The following is a 23,597-nucleotide window of genomic DNA, read 5'->3' as shown; positions in this document are numbered from 1 at the left end:
ATGCTCTGACGCTAAAAGCATCATAAAATAATCCAATTCCAAAGAAATGGATCTTCTTCGAATGAGCACTGACTTCCCAAAATTTTCATTGAGGTCTTTCCATCACATACTACACAAATATGTAGGAACATAACCACGTGGAAATAAGAAATTGTAAAATTTTAATTTAAGTTAAAATAGATTAAATTCATTTTATTTATATTAATATTTGATTAAATTTACTTCAATTAAGATACAACTTTGTTGTATTTGTAAGTTGGAGTTCTACGAGTCAGCTGGGTTGTTTAATTCAGTAGTCTAAAATGTTACAGAAATCACAAAAACCCATAATGAGAGACATAAAATGATTCTAATTTTGGTTTATTCACAGATGGAGAAAATACGTTTATGAAATTAAGACAGAGACAAGCAAGAAGACTGTAATTTAGTCTTATGTCTAGGGATGAATTAAGTTATTTATCAATTGTTGATTGGATGATTCTCTTAGAATCTTTCAGCTTATTTATCATTTAAATTTAAACAGTTATATTTTATGACTTCTTATTCCACCTAATAGGATCAGGAAGTTGGCAATGTGCTATTTAAAAGGTATTGTAAGGGTCAAGAAAAAGCAACATTATTTAAAAATCTGATTTACTTCTAAAAACAAATGATATTTTATAATCAGTGACTAAAAAATGAATATAGTATGAAAGTACAAGAGGCAGAAATTTACAGTATGTCTGTATATGTAGCTTTGTACAGTATAGATACAAATATCTAAGGTCCATGATGTAGAATACATTATGTTGAAAACTCAAAGGTGAAAGAGCATTACATTACTTGTATTATGTCACTATAAGGAACCATATCCATGTATATCCATTACTCATTTGCTGTGTATAACATAAGCTAAAATCTTTTTGCTGAAAGAAGGTGGTAGGGAGAGGAAGGGAGGAAGGGAAGGAAAAAAAGGTTGATATGAAGGTTAGATACAAGAACTAAGAATGTATGTAATAAATAAATGTAAAGAAAAATGGTTCAGATTTATATTCTGAGTAATTAGTCATTTTCTCAGCAAACATTGATTGAATATCTAAATGTCCTTGACATTCTTCTAGGCACAGAAGATACAGTGTTGCTCAAGACAAAGTCCCTGTTCTTGTGGAGCTTACATTTCAATGGCAAAGACAGCAATAAACACATGAACAAAAAATTAACTAGTCATAAATGCTATTATGATAGCAAAAAAGGAAGATGTATTAGGGAAAGATGGTGGCATTGTGAGGTTGGCAGGGGAAAAGGGCTTCTTTTGATTAGGTGGTCAGGAAAGTCCTCTTTGAGGAGATACCATTTTGCTTTAGCCTGGTGACAAGAAGCAACAAGTAAGATCTGGTGGAAGAGCATTCCAGGCAATAAAGATAGCTACCACAAGGACATAAGACAGGAGCAAGCTTGAGTCTATAAAATCTGACCACAGATATTTTTTTCTCCCTAATTGTAGGCAAACTGAAATGCCATTTTGATACAGTAAAATTTAAAAAAAATCCTGGGAAGAACCCAGAAAGGGTTTTGTGATTTGCTCTGCTCTTTCAGTAGAGAGAGGATTAAGGAAGTGTAATTCTGTAGAGGCATAAACACTTTTCAAATGATTTTTTAAAGGTATGTGCCATGGCAAAAGGTATATAAACAAAATATTTAATAGGGTCATTCTCTACTAGGAATTCTCAGAAATTTAACACATTTTGAGTCGTAATAGAAGACTTTTCTACATTCATATTATTTTTTAGCATAAGTTTTCTGATGTTTAGTAAACAGTGAGTGTGAGGCAAAAGAATTCCCACATTTACTGAAATTTTCTTCTCCAAATGGTTTTTTAATTCCAAAAGGCTAACATAAGAACAAGAATGTTTTCCTCTAGAAACCTGTTTATTTATCAATCCATGCAGAGGAAACAAAATTTTCTATTATACTTTGGGGACCTGAGACTTTAAATAAAACTCCCTGTCTGACTCAGAAATAAATAATTATCATAAAAGTATACTATATTAACATATACCTTTGTAGAACCTCAAAATTTGACACTTTCACTAGATTAAGTATTTTAAAATTCATTTTATATAAAAATATACTGAGCTCTGAATTTTTTCACAGAAAGAGTGTTATGTGTCCACAATAATGTATTTAGTTAGTAGGTGGCAGAATTCAAGACTCTCCCTCTATTTAATAAATGGAGCAACAAGAATTGATATTATGAAACCTAACCTGATGAAAAACCTCTATACAAAGTCATACATTATAAATTGCTAAAGTATTAGCAAATAGTTAAATATCCCATGTAGGCCTCTTCAAAGGCTTTATTTTAAATCTACTTAAGATTATGATGCATCATTAGCACCTTATTGCTACTCTATAGGTCCATAAATGGAAAAATAGAGCCCAACCAAATTGTAGTTAAAACACAATTTCTCTTACATTTATTAACACAGAATTTCTCCCTGTTCAGTACGTCTCATCCTCTTCCAGCAGGCTTATGCATTTTCAAATACATCTTTAATAATTAAACCTAGACTAAGGTCCATATTAAAATCATTAAATGCACATATACGGTCATGTTTCTAATTCTGTTATCAAGTCCAATCATGTCATTGTTTGAACTAAGCACAGATAACTCCACTACACTTGTCAGCAAATTATTTTGTATTTGAATTCCAAAATGTGTGTTTGAATTTTACAATACTTTAAATCAGGGTCTCAGATTTATTAGCTATTTTTTTACCTTAGTTTTTGTAATCAAGACAGAGTATTAAATAACAAATAACTATTATTCTCAACGGAATTAAAAGCTAAATTCCAATTCATGAATCTTCTGATCATTTTTTCCTAATAGAAGATGTGATTATTGAAAATATAAATTAAATTTAGAGAATGTAAACTTGCTGATGACCTCTTCTCTCATATTTTAGTAAATATATAACAATATAGGCTTGTATTTTTTGAGTAACTCCTATAAGGAAAAAAAATAAAATGTATTTCCAGATATTAATTTCTGAAGAAATTTCCTATTGTTCCCAAAAGTTACTTTGTGTAGGCTCTCAGTGTACTCTAATTTTGATTTTCAACCAGGCCATAAAGCAATATAAATCAAATTTTTCTTTCTCTCTGCTTTCTGAGGAAGTAACTGCATCTGTAATTGAGCCTCTATGCATACCTTTCTTGATTTCCCCTCCTTTCCATATGCTCCTCCAAGTATTTAATATAAGGTACATGAATTCTGAGTTGTTTTGTATTATTGTGTTGGCAACAATCAGAAGATTCTTGAATATCATCTTACTTTGAAGTTTAGCTTGGAAGCCACCACTTCTCCCGTTGGTGTAATTATGGGAACATTTTCACAAATAATTCCATGATCCACATCAATAACTTTTCCTATAAGTTAAGGAAGAGTTTAAGTTTCAAAAGCTATCATGTGTTATTGCTAATTAAATAACTTAAAGTATAATGTAGCATAACAGATAAATTCACTATAAAGATAATTCACATTAATGAATCATAGAAATAAATGTAAATATAGATATCTATATCTAAAGCAAAGTCTAATGTAAATTTGCACATTTTGACATATCTATTTGGAAAGTCTCAGAAATATTATTTTACTATAATATGATGTTAATATCATAATGAGAGCAAAGCTAAACTCTATCTGGTATAACCCAGCCACACTGTTTATAACTACTTATTTCTCTAAATTAAACTTTCCTATAGAATAAAAACACAGTTGCAAAAAGGAAATTAAGACACAGAACTATAATTTTTAAAACTATAATAACCAAACCAAATGATAGAATGATGGAGAACAATATGACATTAGCTCTAATTCTGTTATTTGAATTTTAAATGCAAACAATTCATTCTGCCATATGTGCAGTTTCTAAAAATAATTCTAGACATTTTGTCCTAAATAAAAGTAGCATAATATTTTTTATGGTAATATTAGTCACTACTCCTCAAAATGCAGCACTGACTTTAGGAATAACTGTTTAAATAACTAAATGTTGGTTCCTTACATCTGTTCAAAGCTATCTTCTAAAAAACTTTGGTTCTGTTGATAAACATTTAAATATAGAAAAAATACAAAAACATATGAGTTTAATACCTTTGATTTCCAGTGTCTCACTGAGGGGTAATTCTACGTTAGCTCTACTCTTGCTATGGTTTTCAGACTCTTGCAAGACAGCAGCTCTCTTATAAATGCCTCTTTTTACTTCATCAAAGACCCAAAACATGTTGTATACTCGAGCAGTATAGCCTGCTAATTCAGTTATCTAAAACCAACATAGGGAGAAAAAATAGTATACTCGAGACAGACTTTTAAACAAATATGCAATCATATAAGCTTCTTGATTTAATGTTAAAGATCCTATTTTATTATACCTGAAAAGTAGATAGTACATCTGATAACTAAAACCAGTAACACTAAAAAACTTACCAAGAAAGCAGCATAGCAAGTCAACAGCTTAAGTTTGATTGGAATTAAAAAAACACATAAAAATTATTCATTCAAGTCAGGGTTCAAAGTGAAATGTAAAGACTTCAGAATATTAGTGAGACTTAAAAATCTTTCAAACAATTTTCTGATTTGGCCCCTGTTTGCATGAAAATTTGATTTCCAGAAATTAGAAGTTTTGTGAAAAGCTTAAATCCATTCAGTGAAATAATGATTCTTTATTTTGATATCTTTTTTCAATTAAAAATAGAAGAAAAATTCATATTTTTCTTATTATGAAATGACATTTCTGAGTCAAACTGATTGTCACAATTCCTAAGTTTGGCCAGAGAAAATACCCCTGCAGGTGGATATCAATATTGGGCGTGAGCTCAGTGAAAAGCTTTAAATCCTTTTCAGTCCAAATCCCACAAAATTCAGTTTCTTTTCAAGCCAAACATGATTTATATGCCCAAAGAAAAATATTAAATATGACTTTTTTTCTAGATGAGATTATAAGATGAGATAAATCTCTGCTTTAGTTCAAAAGGCTCAATAGAGTGGTATCTTGCTCCTATTCTGCCAGTTGTCCAATTTAGGTTGAATCTCTGTTGCTTTTCTATTAAAAGAACACCTTGTTATCAAGGTGACTCATCTGAAAGATGACTCATGTCCTGTCAAGACCATCTTTCTCAGTGAAAAGGAAGCAACAAAAACCATTCTCTTACAGAACTGTTTAGTAGGAAATTGGTATCAATAAGCAAGGCATGTCACTAATAAATGTCTCTTAAACAATAAACTATGGACTAATACATTACCAACATTGTGTAAGATTTTTGTGTGTGCAAAACTTAAACAGTGAATGAGCAGGTATTATTGTTAAAAGCCTTCTACCACATGTCTCTACTGTGTAAGAGATCTATAATTAGATTAGTATTTCATTTCTATATATTAATGTTATAGCTATTATATAGGATAATTTCTAAAATGTTATCTAGAAGAATCTCTTGAGTTCCCAAGTAGAGGAAAACAGAACTAAGGATTAACAAAATATGGATCCAAAGAAACCTAAGTAAATATAGTTGCATTAAAAAAATCCAAAACAAATGTGGAGGTCAATTAAAGAAAGGCAGGAGGCATTGAATTAGTAGACCAGGCTGCAGGGATGAATGGGCAAAGAGTGTCAAAAAAAAAAAAAAAAAATGAGAATGTGACTGTGGACAAATTACTTTGGGATATAAGACAAGGGGGTTTGTCTAAAAAGAAACCTTCTTCCCTCTAGAGCTAGTGGAGAATCCATGATGCTTTCACGTGCTTTCACAGGAGTAATAAGATTCTTTAGAAGTGAAAGTCCTATGATTCAATGCACATACAGGCAAAATAAAACAAAATGCAATCATTTCTTGTGTTGGAGACAATCTAGAAAAAAGAACTGATATTCTCTCTGTGACTTAGATAGCAAAGTGTTTGAATGTGAGATATATAAAATTTTGATTTCTCATTTAATTTTAATAATAAGTAATTTATTAGCTGAAAAAGCTATCCCCAAAACTGTGTCTCCAGATTATCAAAATTACTATTTGAAAAAAAAGTATTAATTGAGTTGTCTTGTTTTGTGGCCCTAAACAACTGGTTTTACCTTTTTTAAAAAAAACCAATTCAATAAATCAGTTGTTAAATGACATTGAAAAGTTTTGTCAGCAAATCACAAACTTTGCAACTATTTAATATAATTTATTCAAGGATAGTTTAATAGGTAGCTAAATTTATAATGATGCTCTGGCAATTTATATTGATGCAAAAGCCACAAGAGTAATTAATAGTGAGAATGACTGTCCATGGGAATATTATTTAATATCTGAATTGAATAAAGTGATTTTTAATATTAACCCTGTGCTATCTGTAGGTCTTATTACCATTCTCTCAGCAAATATTTACTGACCATATACAATGTTCCAAGCATTAAAATAGATATTAGGAATGTAAATATGAATAAGATAGTTCCTGCTTTCCACTCAGGGTCTTATGCAAAAGATAGACAATTATAATGTGGTAAAGCACCAGATGAACTATGAACACAGAGAAGGAAGACCCAGACTCTGCAGGGAAGTCAGAAAGAAAGTGGAATCACAAGATGGTTTTTTATACGTGGTTGGTAAGGCTTGACTTGTCCTGAAGTATAAGTAAAAGTTTGCAAGGTATATAAGTAATATTATTGGCTAACATTAAAGTGCTTACTATCACAACAACTCAACAAAGTCATCACTATCATTATCCCCATTTTATAGATCAAGAAACAGACACAAACAGGTCAAGTTCATATAATTTGTAAATACTGGAGCAAGAATTTAAATTTAGGCACTCTGGCTCCAAAATCCATACCAAAGGGCCTTTTAGTAAAATTTAAGAGCAAATATGTCGTACTATAGACAGAAAAAGGAGTTGACAATTGAGAGTATAAAAATTGAAAGGTATTAGCAGCAATAGACTTGGGAGTTGTTGTCCTTTATCTTGATTATACTCTTAGCAAATTTTGGTAGAGAAAAGATGTTTCCAAAATAACAAACATATGTGGTAATTTACATTTTTGCGTGATTTTCATATATCTTATTTTAATCAAATTGATAACAAGAAATGCAAGTACCTCTTTGTATGAAGACATAATCCTTTCAATAGCATCAGCTCCAGAGGCCAATAAATTTCGAGCAGTGGTAAACGCTTCTGTCCGCTCACTAACCATAGCTTGCTTTCGATCATCCTCTAGATCTGAAAGCAAATTACAAAACTGTCGAATTTTTTAAGTAACTGTTTTGTTTTGTACTGAGACTGTGACTAAAACAACCGTATGAAAACTTTTCATTAGTATCAGCAATTTCCTAGGAATTAATGAATTATTTAAAAAATAGTGTTTGTACCAGATTTTATTTAAATTTTCCTTTGTCTTATTATTTTTCTAGAAGGAGAGTTAGAAGAATTAAATCTATAGGAATTAAGACTATTTTCATTTAGCATTCTTTCAACCCTTACCAAAGTCAACGTTCTGCCCTTATTAGAGCTAGGTAATAAAATACTACTGATTCAGTCAATAAAATACCATTAACTAGAATCTAAGCAAATATTTCTAGTGTGATTTCTTTAATAGAAATGCAAAGTAGCTGACCCTCATACTAGCTCTGTCTACCTGTTTCAACTTTCACCCTACAGTTTAGCAACACCCCAACCATGCAATATTCTGCTTATTCTCTGGTATTTGCATATATAATATTTTCTGACCTTAATATACTTTCTTTTTTGCCAAGCTCTTTCTTAAAGAGTTAGCTCTTTAGTACAGGTTTCCCTGGAAACCCTTGTCTGGCTTTTCCAGTGGACTGTAAGTTCTTTAAGGGGCAAGACTATTTTATTCATTATTCCTAGTACTCACCAGAGTGTCTAGAACACAGTACTCCTTAATGTGTATTGAATGGATGGATGGATAGATAGATAAATATCCTAAATTGCTGTCAATGCAGAATTATGGTTAAGAGCCAGAAGTCAGACTAGGTTAGAGTCCAGACTCTACTACTTATTGGCAAGTAGTAAGGTTAGTAGAGCAAGCCACTAATCTTCTCCATGCTACTTTCTCATGTGTAAATGAGGGAAATAATAGTACTATCTCAAACAATTCTATCTCAGAAGGTTGTTGTGAGATTTAAAGGGGAAATACAAAAAAAGTGTTAGCCTAATCCATGGTTTATAATAATTGCTCTTAAATGTTAGGTGTTATTATTTTCTCTAAGTGTTATTGTTATTATTGCATATCTACTCCATTTAGTATTATTCTTCAAAATTATTCTCTCCAGGTCATTACTTTAATCTTGGCATCAATTTGATTCTCTATCTGGTATTTCTATGGACTATCACCAAAATTCTAAATTGAAAGCTGCAAATTAATGAAGAAATTAGAATAATATAAATAGCCATGGGCCCACTTTGCTATTTATTTTGCTTGGATTTATCTCAGTGAAAAGGTTTTTTTTTTTTTTTTTCTCCATGACATGCAAATATTTAACATGTGCCCTGCTATAACTACCAGATACTTTCACCTTTACTTGCTCATAGACAGCTCAGCTGAGTTTGAAAGGGATCCATGCATAATATAAGGTAAAATTCACTCAGCAGATATTTACTGAACAGCTGGATTTACAAGAAATTAGGCAAGGTGTTACCGGATATGCAAGGATTAAATGTAATTTTCAGATTCTTTCCTTAGGAAGCTTACAGTTTGATAGGAGAAAGAAGACAAGTTCCCAAATAACAATGCAGGGCAGCCTATGAGGAGAGTTAATATGACACATTTGAAGGATGCAAAAATAATTTCTTGCTGCAAGAGACAAGAAATGCTTCATGGAGGAGTAGACTGAGAGTGAGGCCTTGAAGACTGCATACAATTTTAAAAGATCACAAGTACAGCATAAGCAATGTCTCAAAGAAGGGAAATTTCAAGCAATGCCAATTGAATAATAACCTGGTCAAGTTACAGTATGGGTTGGTGTTAAGCACTGATTTTACTCAAGTATCAGAAAAACCATGAGTTCATGGGGGGCCTCCTAGCTCGAGAGTTAAGTACTGCTCCAGAGAACTATCTTTAGTTCCCTTGAAGTTAGTCTGTTTCCTTGAAGAATGAAAAAAGAAAGGCTTTGAGTGTTAGTATAAGTGATGAGAGAAAGACCTGAATGGCTAAATAGGCTGGGAACAGAATGTAGATATTCTTAAACACATTTAAATGTGTGAAAAATTTAGATAGCCACAAAAAATTAACAAAGGATTCTCAGCAAGCTACCAAAATAGTGATTGTGGTATCAGTTAAAGTGCTAAGAATAGTTTTGGCTCAGAGAATCTGGCTGATGATCTAAAATAATTATGGGATTTTATGAATTTGGGTTAAAAGGGGTTTGAATAATAGCTTTCACTGATAGCCTCTGTTAAGAAGAAATAACACTGATCAGAAGCAAGAAGAACTACAATACTGCAGCTTGCGAAACAAAAACCACATTCACAGAAAGACAGACAAAATGAAAAGGCAGAGGACTATGTACCAGATGAAGGAACAAGATAAAACCCCAGGAAAACAACTAAATGAAGTGGAGATAGGCAACCTACCAGAAAAAGAATTCAGAATAATGACAGTGAAGATGATCCAGGACCTCGGAAAAAGAATGGAGGCAAAGATCGAGAAGATACAAGAAATGTTTAACAAAGACCTAGAAGAATTAAAAAACAAACACCTAGAAGAACTAAAGAACAAACAAACATAGATGAATAGTACAATAACTGAAATGAAAAATACACCAGAAGGAATCAATAGCAGAATAACTGAGGCAGAAGAACGGATAAGTGACCTGGAAGACAGAATGCTGGAATTAACTGCCACAGAACAGAAAAAAGAAAAAAGAATAGAAAGAAATGAAGACAACCTAAGAGACCTCTGGGACAACATTAAACGCAAAAACAGTCGCATTATAGGGGTCCCAGAAGGAGAAGAGAGAGAGAAAGGACTCAAGAAAATATTTGAAGAGATTATAGTTGAAAACTTCCCTAACATGGGAAAGGAAATAGCCACCCGAGTCCAGGAAGCATAGACAGTCTCAGTCAGGAAAACCCCAAAGAGAAAAACGCTGAACACATAGTCACCAAATTGAAAAAAATTAAAGACAAAGAAAAATTATTAAAAGCTACAAGGGAAAAATGACAACTAACATACAAGGGAACTCCCATAAGGTTAACAGCTGACTTCTCAGCAGAAACTCTACAAGCCAGAAGGGAGTAGCATGATGTATTTAAAGTAATGAAAGGGAAGAACCTACAACCAAGACTACTCTACCTGGCAAGGATCTAATTCAGATTTGACAGAGAAAGCAAAAGCTTTACAGACAAGCAAAAGCTAAGAGAATTCAGCACAACCAAACCAGCTCTACAACAAATGCTAAAGAAACTTCTCTAAGCAGAAAACACAAGAGAAGAAAAGGACCTACAAAAACACACCCAAAATAATTAAGAAAATGGTAATAGGAACATACATATTGATAATTACCTTAAATGAGAATGGATTAAAGTTCCAACCAAAAGACACAGGCTCACTGAATGGATACATAAACAAGACCCATATATATGCTGTCTACAAGAGACCGACTTCAGACCTAGGGACACATACAGATGGACAGTGAGGGGATGGAAAAAGATAGTCCATGCAAATAGTAATCAAAAGAAAGTTGGAGTACCTATGCTCATATCAGATAAAATAGACTTTAAAATAGTGTTACAAGAGACAAGGAAGGACACTACATAATGATCAAGGGATCAATCCAAGAAGAAGATAAAACAATTATAAATATATATGCACCCAAAACAGGAGCACTTCAATACATAAGGCAAATGCTAATGGCTATAATAGAGGAAATCAACAGTAACACAATAATAGTGGGGGACTTTAACACCTTACTTACACCAAAGGACAGATCATCCAAAATGAAAATAAATAAGGAAACAGAAGCTTTAAATGACACAATAGACCAGATAGCTTTAATTGATATTTATAGGACATTCCATCCAAAAACAACAGATTACACTTTCTTCTCAAGTGCACACAGAACATTCTCAAGGATAGATCACACTTTGGGTCACAAATCAAGCCTTGGTGAATCTAAGAAATTTGAAATCATATCAAGCATCTTTTCTGACCACAATGCTATGAGATTAGAAATGAATTACAGGGAAAAAAACACAAACACAAGGAGGCCAAACCATATGTTACTAAATGACCAAGAGATCACTGAAGAAATCAAAGAGGAAATCAAAAACTGCCTAGAGACAAATTACAACAGAAATACAATGATCTAAAACCTATGGGATGTAGCAAAAGCAGTCCTAAGAGGGAAGTTTATAGCAATACAAGACTACCTCAGGAAACAAGAACAATCTCAAATAAACAATCTAACTTTACACCTAAGGAACTAGAGAAAGAACAAACAAAACCCAAAGTTAGTAGAAGGAAAGAAATCATAAAGATCAGATCAGAAATAAATGAAATAGAAACAAAGAAAACAATAGCAAAGATCAATAAAACTAAAAGCTGGTTCTTTGAGAAGATAAACACACTTGATAAATCTTTAGCCAGACTCATCAAGAAAAAGAGGGAGAGGACTCAAATCAATAAATTTAGAAATGAAAAAGGAGAAGTTACAACGGACACTGCAGAAATACAAAGCATCCTAAGAGACTACTACAAGCAACTCTATGCCAATAAAATGGACAACCTGGAAGAAATGGACAAACTCCTAGAAAGGTATAACCTTCCAAGACTGAACCAGGAAGGAAAAGAAAATATGAACAGATCAATCACAAGTAATGAAATTGAAACTATGATTACAAATCTTCCAACAAACAAAAGTCCAGGACCAGATGGCTTCAAATGTGAATTCTATCAAACATTTAGAGAAGAGCTAACACCCATGCTTCTCAAACTCTTCTAAAAATTGCAGAGGAAGGAACACTCCCAAACTCACTCTATGAGGCCACCATCACCCTGATACCAAAACCAGATAGAGATACTACAAAAAAAGAAAATTACAGACCAATATCACTGATGAATATAGATGCAAAACTCCTCAACAAATACTATCAAACAGAATATAAAAACACATTAAAAGGATCATACACCATGATTAAGTGGGATTTATCCCAGGAATGCAAGGATTCTTAAATATACACAAATCAATCAATGTGATACACCATATTAACAAACTGAAGAATAAACACCATATGATCATTTCAATAGATGCAGAAAATGCTTTTGACATAATTCAACACCCATTTATGATAAAAACTCTACAGAAAGTGGGCTGGGAGGGAACCTACCTCAACATAACAAAGGCCGTATATGACAAACCCAGAGCAAACATCATTCTCAATGGTGAAAAACTGAAAGCATTTCCACTAAGATCTGGAAAAAGACAAGGATGTCCACTATTATTCAACATAGTTTTGGAAGTCCTAGCCACAGCAATCAGAGAAGAAAAAGAAATAAAAGAAATACAAATTGGAAAAGAAGAAGTAAAACTGTCACTGTTTGCAGATGACATGATACTATACATAGAGAATCCTAAAGATGCCACCAGAAAACTACTAGAGCTAATCAATAAATTTGGTAAAGTTTCAGGATACAAAATTAACACACAGAAATCTCTTGCATTCTTACACACTAACAACAAAAGATCAGAAAGAGAAATTAAGGAAACAATCCCATTCACCATTGCAACAAAAAGAATAAAATACCTGGGAATAAACCTACCTAAGGAGGTAAAGACCTGTACTCAGAAAACTATAAAACACTGATGAAACAAATCAAAGTGGACATATATACACTACCAAATGTAAAATAGCTACTGGGAAGCAGCCGCATAGCACAGGGAGATCAGTTCAGTGCTTTGTGACCACCTACAGGGGTGGGATAGGGAGGGTGGGAAGTAGACATAAGAGGGAGGAGATATGGGGATATATGTATATGTATAGCTGATTCACTGTGTTATAAAGCAGAAACTAACACACCATTGTAAAGCAATTATACTCTAATAAAGGTGTTAAAAAAAAAGATGACACAAACAGATGGAGAGATATACCATGTTCTTGGACTGGAAGACTCAATATTGTGAAAATGACTATACTACCCAAAGCAACCTACAGATTCATGCAATCCCTATCAAATTACCAGTGGCATTTTTCACAGAACTAGAACAAAAAATTTCAAAATTTGTATGGAAACACAAAAGATCCCCAATAGTGAAAGCAATCTTCAGAAAGAAAAACAGAGCTGGAGGAATCAGGCTCCCTGACTTCAGACTATACTACAAAGCTACAGTAATCAAGACAGTATGGTACTGGCACAAAAACAGAAATATAGATCAATTGAAAAGGATAGAAAGCCCAGAGATAAACCCACGCACATATGGTCAACTAATCTATGACAAAGGAGGCAAGGATATACAATGGAGAAAAGACTGTCTCTTTAATAAGTGGTGCTGGGAAAACTGGACAGCTACATGTAAAAGAATGAAACTAGAACACTTCCTAACACCATACACAGAAATAAAGTCAAAATGGATTAAAGACCTAAATGTAAGGCCAGACGCTATAAAACTCTTAGAGGAAAACATAGGAAGAACACTCTTTGACATAAATCACAGCAAGATCTTTTTTGACCCACCACGTAGAGTAATGGAAAAAACCCAAAAATAAACAAATGAGACCTACTGAAACTTAAAAGCTTTTGCAAAGAAAAGGAAACTATAAACAAGACAAAAAGACAACCCTCAGAATGGGAGAATATATTTGCAAACAAATCAATGGACAAAGGATTAATCTCCAAAATATATAAACAGCTCATGCAGCTCAATATTAAAAAGGGAAACAATCCAATCAAAAAGTGGGCAGAAGACCTAAACAGACATTTCTCTAAAGAAGACATACAGATGGCCAAGAGGCACATGAAAAGCTGCTCAACATCACTAATTATTAGAGAAATGCAAATCAAAACTACAATGAGGTATCACCTCACACTGGTTAGAATGGCCATCATCAAAAAATCCAAACGATAAATGCTGGAGTGGGTGTTGAGAAAAGGGAACCTGCTTTCACTGTTGGTGGGAACATAAATTGATACAGCCACTATGGAGAACAGTATGGAGGTTCCTTAAAAAACTAAAACTGGAACTACCATACGATCCAGCAATCCCACTGCTGGTCATATACCCAGAAAAAACCATAATTCAAAAAGACACATGCACGCCAGTGTTCATTGCAGCACTCTTTACAATAGCCAGGTCATGGAAGCAACCTAAATGCCCATTGATAGATGAATGAATAAAGAAGATGTGGTACACATATACAATGGAATTTTACTCAGCCACAAAAGGAACGAAAATGGGTCATTTGTAGAGACATGGATGAACCTAGAGACTGTCATACACAGTGAAGCAAGTCAAAAAGAGAAAAACAAATATCGTCTATTAATGTATGTATGTGGAATCTAGAAAAATGGTACAGACGAACCAGTTTGCAAGGAAGAAATAGAGACACAGGTGTAGAGAACAAACTTATGGGCACCATGGGGGGAAAGCCCAGGGGTTGTGGTGGGATGAATTTGGAGATTGGGATTGACATATATACACTAATATGTAGAAAACAGATAACTAATAAGAACCTGCTGTATAAAAATAAATAAATAAAATAAAATTTAAAAAAAGAAATAACACTAGCACAGATGGACTGGTGTTCTGTATGGCATGGTAACTTCTATGTTGCTTTGGCAGATTATTATCTACTGGGCTTTCTCCATGCTTTTAAAATTATGAATTTGTAACAAAATTACAAATAGCTCTGGAAAGACTTCATTTGACTTATTCTACTGGTTTTTCTTTGGCAGGTAGTTTGAGAACAGTGCAAGAGTATTTTGTCATGCACACATTAGCAAATAACTTCTATGACAAGGCAAGATTCCTTAGTGTCAGAGATATAAATTCATGACCTAAAGCACTCGCCTATTTTGTATCCTAGGTAAACACATTTCATTTTCCTCACCAAATATTTAAAATATTTTTTCAAAAGTTCCACATTTAAGGATTAAATAGTTAACATATCTGCTCATTTTACTGCTACTTTTCATCACTGCTAATAATAAGTATGTATTGAAACATAGTCACATCTGTTGCTATTTCACTGAAAAGATGAGAAAGAATTTTATAACTCAGGTTTAAGTCTATTAATTTTTAAAAGTTAAAAAAAGTAGGCTATTCTTTTGTACTTTTATCCTTTGCTTTTATAATCTGAGTTTATTTAATTTCATTTACATGTTACCTTTGTCATCTTGACAAATCTCAGCAAAAACTATAGCCTTACTCTACTTCATACCATATATAAATATGAACTCTAAATAGATTGATGATATCAATGTGAAATGAAAAACCAATAAATTTCTAAAAGATAAAATTGGAGAGTATCTTTATGACCTTGGGTTAGACAAATGTTTCTTAAACAGGACATCAAACCATTAACCACAAAGAAAATGATTGATAAATTGAACTATATTAAAATGATAACTTCTCTTGGACACTGTTAAGAGACTGAAAAAGGAAGAATCAAGTGGGAAAAGATATTTGAGATTTTGTGTGTGTGTGACTTATTACAGAATACATAACAGCTCTCACAAATCAATTAGAAAAAAAAGATAAGCTAATTTAAAATTAATCAAAAAAATTATCAGCACTTCATAAGAACAGCTATCCAAATGGCCAATAAATGAATAAAAAGTGCTTAATCTCATTAGCCATCAAAGAAATGAAAACTAAGACCACAGTAAAGTACCACTATACACTCACCATATGCCTAAGATGAAAAATGCCTAAACGAAAAAGACTGACGTCAAACATTGACAAAGATGTGGAGCGACTAGAATGCTCATGCGTACTATACGATACTATTTATAGAAGATTCAAAAAATGAATGGTCAGTAAAATAATTATCTTTGCTGTGGCATGGCAAGGGCAGGAGTAAGTGGAGTTGGGGTGGGGGGCTAATGATGAAGATAGGACTGGGAAGGGGTATGGAGGCTTCTGGGATGAAGGTAAGGTTCTATTTCTTCTGAGTTGTGATTATGTATATGTCTTAACTTGGTGACAATTGGTTGAGTGGTGCACTAATGATTGTGTCTTGTTCACATATGTGTTATACTTTAAAAATCATAACTACATATATGCATAGCTACTTACAGCTAAAAGTATGTCTTTGATATATATTGATAATTACTGTTATTGGTCGACAGGAGAGTAATCATATCTAAACTGACCTATAATATAACATTTTATTTGAATAATTTGACATTGGAATATGAGACATACTAATGCAGCAGGAGCTATGGATCTAATCTTGTTGCAGGTACATTTTGAGAATACAAACATCACCCATGTTACTAGGGTGATAGGTAGAATATAGTTCTATTCCTAAGAACAGTATCTCTCAGTTGCTACTTCTGATGTGCCACCTCACACTAGCAGATTGCCAACACTGGCAGTGCCAGTGGCTTAGCTGCTCTCTTCCCTACTCGTTAGGTGTCTGTAATAAGGTCTGGCGGGAGAGACCTATAAGTAGCTTTCCCTGGCCTTGCCCAGAACTGCTTTTGATATAAAGAGAAGAAAAGTGGAAGTGGCCTATAACATTAAACAACTGAGATTATAGCTCCCAACTAACTATTTTCTTCACATAATTTCAGTCTTTCTCTTAATATGAAGCAAATAAAGGGGTAATGTCCTCTATAAAGATAATAGAGATGATACAAAATTAACCATTTCAATACCTTTTTCAACCATTTGGTCCATAATCCTGTCCTTACCACAGATTTTACTTAAAGTTGTAGCTAGATGGTGTAACCAATCTACTACAGAACTATTTTTCTTTCCTCCTCTCAAACAATTTATGTAGGCTATTCCTCCTATTTGCATCTTTACCTCCAACTTCCTAATCACTTTCAAATGCCTTGCTCTTTTAACAATAATCAGGCCAGCAAACATCTATTGAGCATTTCCTATGATGCAGGCATTGCTCTAAATTTTACACATGGGCTCTTCCTTAATCTTCATAACAACCCTGCTATAATTTCCCCCATCTTGGAAATGGGGAAACTGAAGTACAAAAAGGTTAAATGATTTGTCCAAAGTCACAGCCCAGTAAGCAAAAGAGCCAGCATTTGAACCCAGGCAATCTGATACCAGAGCCCACATAGTAAGAATGTAATAAATATTAACCATTGCTTCCACCTAAATTCTTACTATTTGCCATGGACTGTTTCAAGGCACGTTAAATACATTATTTTTAATTTCATAACAATTCTGTAAAATATATACTATTATTCCTATAGTTAAGAAAGGAAAACTGAGGCATATAAAGTTTCTGTAACTTTCTTAAGGATGGATAACTACTAACTAGCAGAGTCAAGATTTGAACAGTGGCCTGTTTCTTCCTTTACTCTTCTCTTTCTTTCCTCTTTTCTGCTTTTTCTCCCTTTTCTCTTTGCCATCCCTCTCTTACTCATCCATTTCTTTCCATCTATTTTTGCATTAAAATATGTACTATCATGTGCTTAATTTATCTCTAATATAAGAGACAACTCAGGGCGTAAGTATAAATTAAGATTGAAGACTAGATTAGGATAGATAGTATTTAATTCCAAGACCTAAAGCCTCAAAGATAATATCATTATCTAAAAAAAAAATCAATTATTTTGTCTGAGTAAAATGATAACAATGTTTTCATGTGGTATGTCATCATCATCACAGTAACCTTAGAAATTACAGAAGATATTGAAGCATACTCTCTTAATATTATCATATGAATTCATTTTATTCTTCTATGAAATTCTTATATTGCTTTTCTTTTTATAAAATTTTCTTTTGAAAAGAAGCTTTAAGAATTATTTTGTTTCAATTGCATCAATGTGATTATTAGCACAATTTCAATCTAAAATTTTAATGCTGTTTCTTTAATTTACTATTGTATTTTCAAGATTTGTAGGATTTATTTTTAAATATCTTATTACATCACCTACAGAAGATTGTTAGATTGTTTGCATACATTGTTTACTTCTTACTGGTCTCTGTGGGGTTAATTTGTCACCATTAATAGCTGCATTTTCTCTGTTCTATGTTGAATACTCCAGGGTTTTCTAATAAGACCAGTTCTTCCAAAGACTAACAGAACAACACCATAATTTTGTCATTGGGGTAGTTTCTAATATACATTATACATGAAACTTTTAAAATATCCATAAACTGATGGATAGATATTCACTATGAATATCTGACAATTTTGTTAAATTTCTTAGTAAAACTAATCTTAAGACCATACATTTTTGTCTTTTTTTCTCTAATACCCTTTTGAAAAAGCAATTTATTTTATTTCATTATGAAAGGATTAAATCTAAAAATACTAACAATGCCTTTTTCAATAGAAGCTTTTTAAAATGATTAAAACGAATTTTGAAAACAATAAACAGATAAAATTCAGTTTTCCTAGTGGTCTAAATACACTATTAGACAGTTGAGTTGCAGAGTACATTTGGTATATATATAGCACTTACCACAAGGGATTGACAAATCCTACTTTACCAAAATGAACAATTTTAGGTTAAGAATGACTCAAATTTGACAGGTGTTTTTGTGAGAATTGGTAAAGCATTAAAGCACTGTTTTAAATATTAAAGCATATGGTAATTTTTTACTTTTTATTGGATGACTTCAAACAAATAACTATTAATACTTAATTCTACACCAAAAATAACTGTAAAATAGTGTGAATTCTGTTACATTTTTCTTAGTGTTGCCTTTTGTTTTCCAGGCAATAATTGTCACCATGTCAATGTTCTTGATACATGCTCTTGATACATTATTCTACTAAATCCTCACCATCCCACTCTGAAGTAGCCTTTCTGATTCTCATTTTACAGATGAGGAAACTGAGGTTTAGACAGTTTAATTAACATGACTAAAAGGACACAGACAGAAAGAGGGAAAGCAGAGTTGAGCAAAGCTCTGTCTCACCACAAAGCCCATGTTTTTGTCTAGCTCCTTCAACACTAAGACCAATTTTGGTCAAGTGGTTTTTAAAGAGGAGGGGGAATATTTTACTTCAGAAAAAGAGAGGAAAATGCTGCTTCTTTAATTAATCCCCCTCTGTCCTGCCAATTAAGACCCAAACTCCCATCTCAAGTATTACATAACATTTTAATATTGTCCTCCTTGTCTTTATCTTTCTTAGTTGTTCCAAAGGATGAAAAATGTTGATTAAAAAAAAACACTGGGACAGTGGTAGGATAGAATTAGACACCTGCAACTTTACAACCCCTATCCTCACAATACCACCAAATAGGAGGTTTTCTATATTACCTACAAGTAGAGGAGACCTTGTTCCATGGCATGAAACTCTCCCTGAAACAGTATTATTAGTTGTCTAATGTAGTCAACCAACTATTCAAATCACAAATCAGGGCAGATCTAGTTATAGAATATTTATAGACTAAATGCATGCTATGTGCAGAACTGAAATTTACAACACTTGGGGAGACTTTCTATTATACTCTTTTTGAAGGTATTAATTTGTGTTGAGTTGAACTGTAAACTAGAGAATCATTCTATATTAGGCAGTATAATTAAAATTGCTCACGATCAACTCCCAAAAACACTACATCAGAGATTTCTGAAATATCACAGAACTGGAAAGGTCTTTTGAGTCACTTCTTTCATACTGCTGGTCTTATTACTGGATGTTGCAAAGTCTGCCATTGTGTCTGACCATTAAGGACTATAGAAGGATGGCTACACAATTCACTGACATAACTCCAGCAGTGACACCTTAAAGAGAAATAATCAGAAACATATATTTAATATTAAGCATAAATGCCATTACCACCATCTGCAAAGCCAGTTGCAGTGATAATAGGTAGAGCCACCATAATTAGTCCACTGCTGCTCCAAACATACTTCATCAAGAACTGCTCTATCATGATGTACCACAAACGTTTGGATAAAATGAGGTTCATCTGATTTGCTAAAGCTTTGTAACTTTTCTGGAGTTGCTTCATTTCTACCTATGGAGAGAAAAAGAGATAAGAATTAACCTAGTATGAACTATAAAAATAAATAACGTATGCTTGAGGACTTTCTTTAAAGATAATTACATATTATTTTGTTTTACTTAGTATACTATTATCTGTGATTCTAACAATCAGTAAATACAGATTAATGTCAGAATTAGTCATTATTTAGTTGTAATCACACCTGTATTATTTTTTAAATGTCTGATATTCAGTAAATATAATGTTAAATATAAATATATACAAGTGATTTATACTTATGTTTTCAAATTTATATGTATAAGATGTTAAAATTAAATGATATTCCGTAAGACATGAATAAACAGAACCTTATCCTTTTTGATTACAGCAAAAATATCTGAAAATAAACACATGACATGTATATGTGTAATTAGACTCCACTTTTGAACTAACTCAATTTACTAGGTTTTGTCTTAAATGCAAGAAGCCTACAACATGCTATAATTTATATCACTGAGCTCAGTGATTCAAGAATGACATAAATATGATTACTACAACGTATTAAGCCAATTTTCAAGTGGGAATAGAAGTCCTAAATTTGCTTTAAATTTTCTTCTTCAGATTGGTACTACTATAAAATTTCTTTTTTTGTTGTTATTGATGATGTTTCAAAATTAAATAATTCTGCTTCGTAATTATAATACCATTTCAACTTTAGAATAACTTACTATTTCATTTGCCAAGTCATTTGTATTACGATTTCAGATGCATCACCTTAAAAAGTCTTTAATGTACTGCAAGTTTATGTAATCAGGTTAACTATTTAAGGGACCTGTTTAATGTTGAAAATCTTTAATATTTAAAAATAACATTCTGGAACTCCTATTTTCCTCTTCATCTCTAATCTTAGCTTTTCCCTCTAAGCTAGATAAAATTTTATTTCACTACCTTTTTTATTTGTGTCAAAATAGGGTACTGAACATTAAGAGTAATGGAAATGCCATTTGTAAGCCACTCTCCTGCACTTCTTAGAACTGAGGAACTCCATCATGGACCAGGCATGCAAAATTGTCACACCTGTCTTTCATACGAAAGCACTTTTTTTTCTCTTGAAAAACAAACAAACAAACAATGCCATCCTAAATTTTCCATCTCAGTGGAAGTATGTTTACTTAGTTTCTAAACATATATTTTCTTCAATGTTCTAGGACCATCTACTTAGGATTTCAGTTTTAAGAAAATGCTTTAGAGATAATTCTGAGCATATTTGGATAACTGAGACTAAGTAGACTTTTTTAGAATGCTGAAAATGTTATTTTCATGAAACTTTAGAAAAGTTTGCACTCTACATATAATTCTTTAACAGCTTGTGATTAAAAAGGGTAATGGAGCATATATTTTAATACAGGTTTGAATGTCATAAGAATCTAAAACCCTAAAGAAGTGGGTCCATCAACAGTACAACAGATGGTATCTAGCACTGCAGTGGCAGCTTGAACAGTCTCACATTTCACCCGTCACCTTAATTTCTTTCTTACCTTATGTCCTCTGTAGAAGGCAATTTCTTCAACATTGGCTATAATTCTGGAGTGCACATACCGCAAATAGCCTTTCCTATGAGCTTCTTCAGCCACCAATTTACCAAATTTGGGAGAGCAGGCTTTTAACACTTTAGCAGTGGCATATACCACAAGCCCTGCTAAAAGGGTGGGCCCAATTGGGCTTGCTCCTCTGGATGTAGCAGTCTTGATGAGTGTATAGGAAGTCAGGATTACATCTAAAATAGGTTTGGTCAGATTGGAATACAAGTGAGCCACAGACTGAGAGAACATCATAATATCCTCAGTAAGAGACTGGTCAGGGTTTGCCAGCCTCCCATCCATATTGATCACCTTATAATAAGTCTGATTTGTAAAATAGGTTTCATAGGCATGGTCGACTAGGCGAGTTCTGAAGGCCAAGGCCAATTTGCCCTCTAGGTACCTTATTGCACTGTTGACAAAGGTGGCAGGGATGGCTATCATAAGCCACTTGATTAATTTGATGATGAAAGTCCGAGGCTTCTTTTCCACAATGCTTTTCACGATTTTTCCATCCAAACCAGCTACATAGATAGACAGAAAGGTTCTTGAGATTAGAGCTACTGAGTGGAGGCAGAGCCATCCTGTCTCAGTGGTCACAAGTTTTGGGAAGAGAATTTTCCGAAGTTCTAGTAGCTGTTTAAAAAAATCTGCATTCACTCCAGGCGAAGGTTTTTTACAAGTGGCCTCGGTGCAATGCAGTATTTCTCTGTTCTCTGCAGCCGGGTAAGCTTCTTTTTTCTTGCAGTGGCCAGATTGCTTTAAACGCTTGCCAATGATGGGAGAGAGGGTTTTCAGAGCATAGGCTGCAGCCACCACGCAGGCAGCCCTTTTAGCAGTCCTCGATCTGGTCCATTTCACTCGATCAGCTGCTGCATTTAGCATATGTATCATTTTCCCAGTTACCCAAACCGGCTTCAGAAAGAATTGGTTTTAAAAGATCATGCTCCCCGGGAATCCCAAGCAAATGTTTCAGGAAGTTCTACAGCGTTCCATACTCTGCAGCGTTTCTCCTCTTCTGTTTTTTTGTTTTTATTTTTTTAAGATTTTGTTCTGTGACATGCAGCACAGCACAGACTCCACTGCGTCTACTGGGGATGATTCCCTCAGAAGCTCAAGCTGCACCAAGCAGCCCCAAGCTCCTCCCTCTCAGGCCCCTCATTGGCTGTAGGGGCGACGGGACCCCTGGAATCCTCGCTGCTTTCCTTTGAACCTTGAAAATGAAGAGAGAACAAAACGAATTACATCCTTAAACAGTTCAGAGTTAAATGTCTATTTTTGGAGAGGTCGAATCAGGGCAGCTGCTGGCGACAAAACCTGCCCTAGCGACTGAGCATGCTCAGCGTCACTTAGAAACCCACAGAAGTTTCAGAAAATACATCACTTCTCTAAGGTTTTAGTAGATACCACAGAGGAAGAGCAAAAAGAAAGTGAGATTTCTAAGAGCTAAAAAACGAATGAGGGAGGAGGAACTGGGGAGATGAGAGAAGAGGGACACGAAGATCAACATATAATGAAAAGGGTATGGAATGAATCTGAAAGGGAGAGAGATGAAAGTGACAAATGGGAGGGGCACTGGAAAAAAACAAAGTATCAAGTACTTGGATCTGTTTTCCGGCACTCCTCCCTCCCCCATTAAATTTTTTTTTCCGTCTCTGTAATTTCACATGAAGTCCCAGAACCTATCAGACAAGTTGAGCCTATTTTTTTGTAAATAAATAGGAGATAAGTCTTCTGTATAATAGAAAATAATTCTTTGCTATGCGTCCATTCCAAAGTTTACTTGTCCTTATAATGAAAACCTTCCAGCCCCATAACTGCTATTTTTAGCAATAGAGATCTGATGCATTGGTGATTATTTACAAGGTGACTATTAAATAAATGAGAGCAGTGTTTCACTTCTACCACCCTCTTGTGT

At 33.5% G+C, this 23,597-nt stretch overlaps 1 protein-coding gene across 2 annotated transcripts in view; it reads right to left on the bottom strand.

Annotated features, from left to right (window-relative positions):
* Nucleotides 1-22,700, bottom strand: part of ABCD2 (ATP binding cassette subfamily D member 2) — an 89,843-nt gene extending 67,143 nt beyond the window's left edge. Inside the window, exons 1-5 of one of the 2 annotated variants that reach the window (XM_007166912.2) lie at nt 21,638-22,700; nt 19,952-20,132; nt 7,110-7,231; nt 4,136-4,304; nt 3,314-3,408 (exon numbers count right to left, since the gene is read on the bottom strand). In XM_007166912.2, coding sequence (XP_007166974.1) covers nt 3,314-3,408; nt 4,136-4,304; nt 7,110-7,231; nt 19,952-20,132; nt 21,638-22,573 — 1,503 coding nt within the window. In that variant the 5' untranslated portion in view covers nt 22,574-22,700. Of the gene's footprint in view, nt 1-3,313; nt 3,409-4,135; nt 4,305-4,468; nt 4,532-7,109; nt 7,232-19,951; nt 20,133-21,637 lie in introns of those variants that run through there. The other variant, XM_057556834.1, reaches the window with a different exon arrangement.
* Between the last annotated feature and the right edge of the window lie 897 nt (nt 22,701-23,597).

This window comes from Balaenoptera acutorostrata, chromosome 11 (genome assembly GCF_949987535.1).
Source record: "Balaenoptera acutorostrata chromosome 11, mBalAcu1.1, whole genome shotgun sequence".
NCBI classification, from domain to species: domain Eukaryota; kingdom Metazoa; phylum Chordata; class Mammalia; order Artiodactyla; family Balaenopteridae; genus Balaenoptera; species Balaenoptera acutorostrata.
This window is presented reverse-complemented; position numbering and strand designations above follow the sequence as displayed.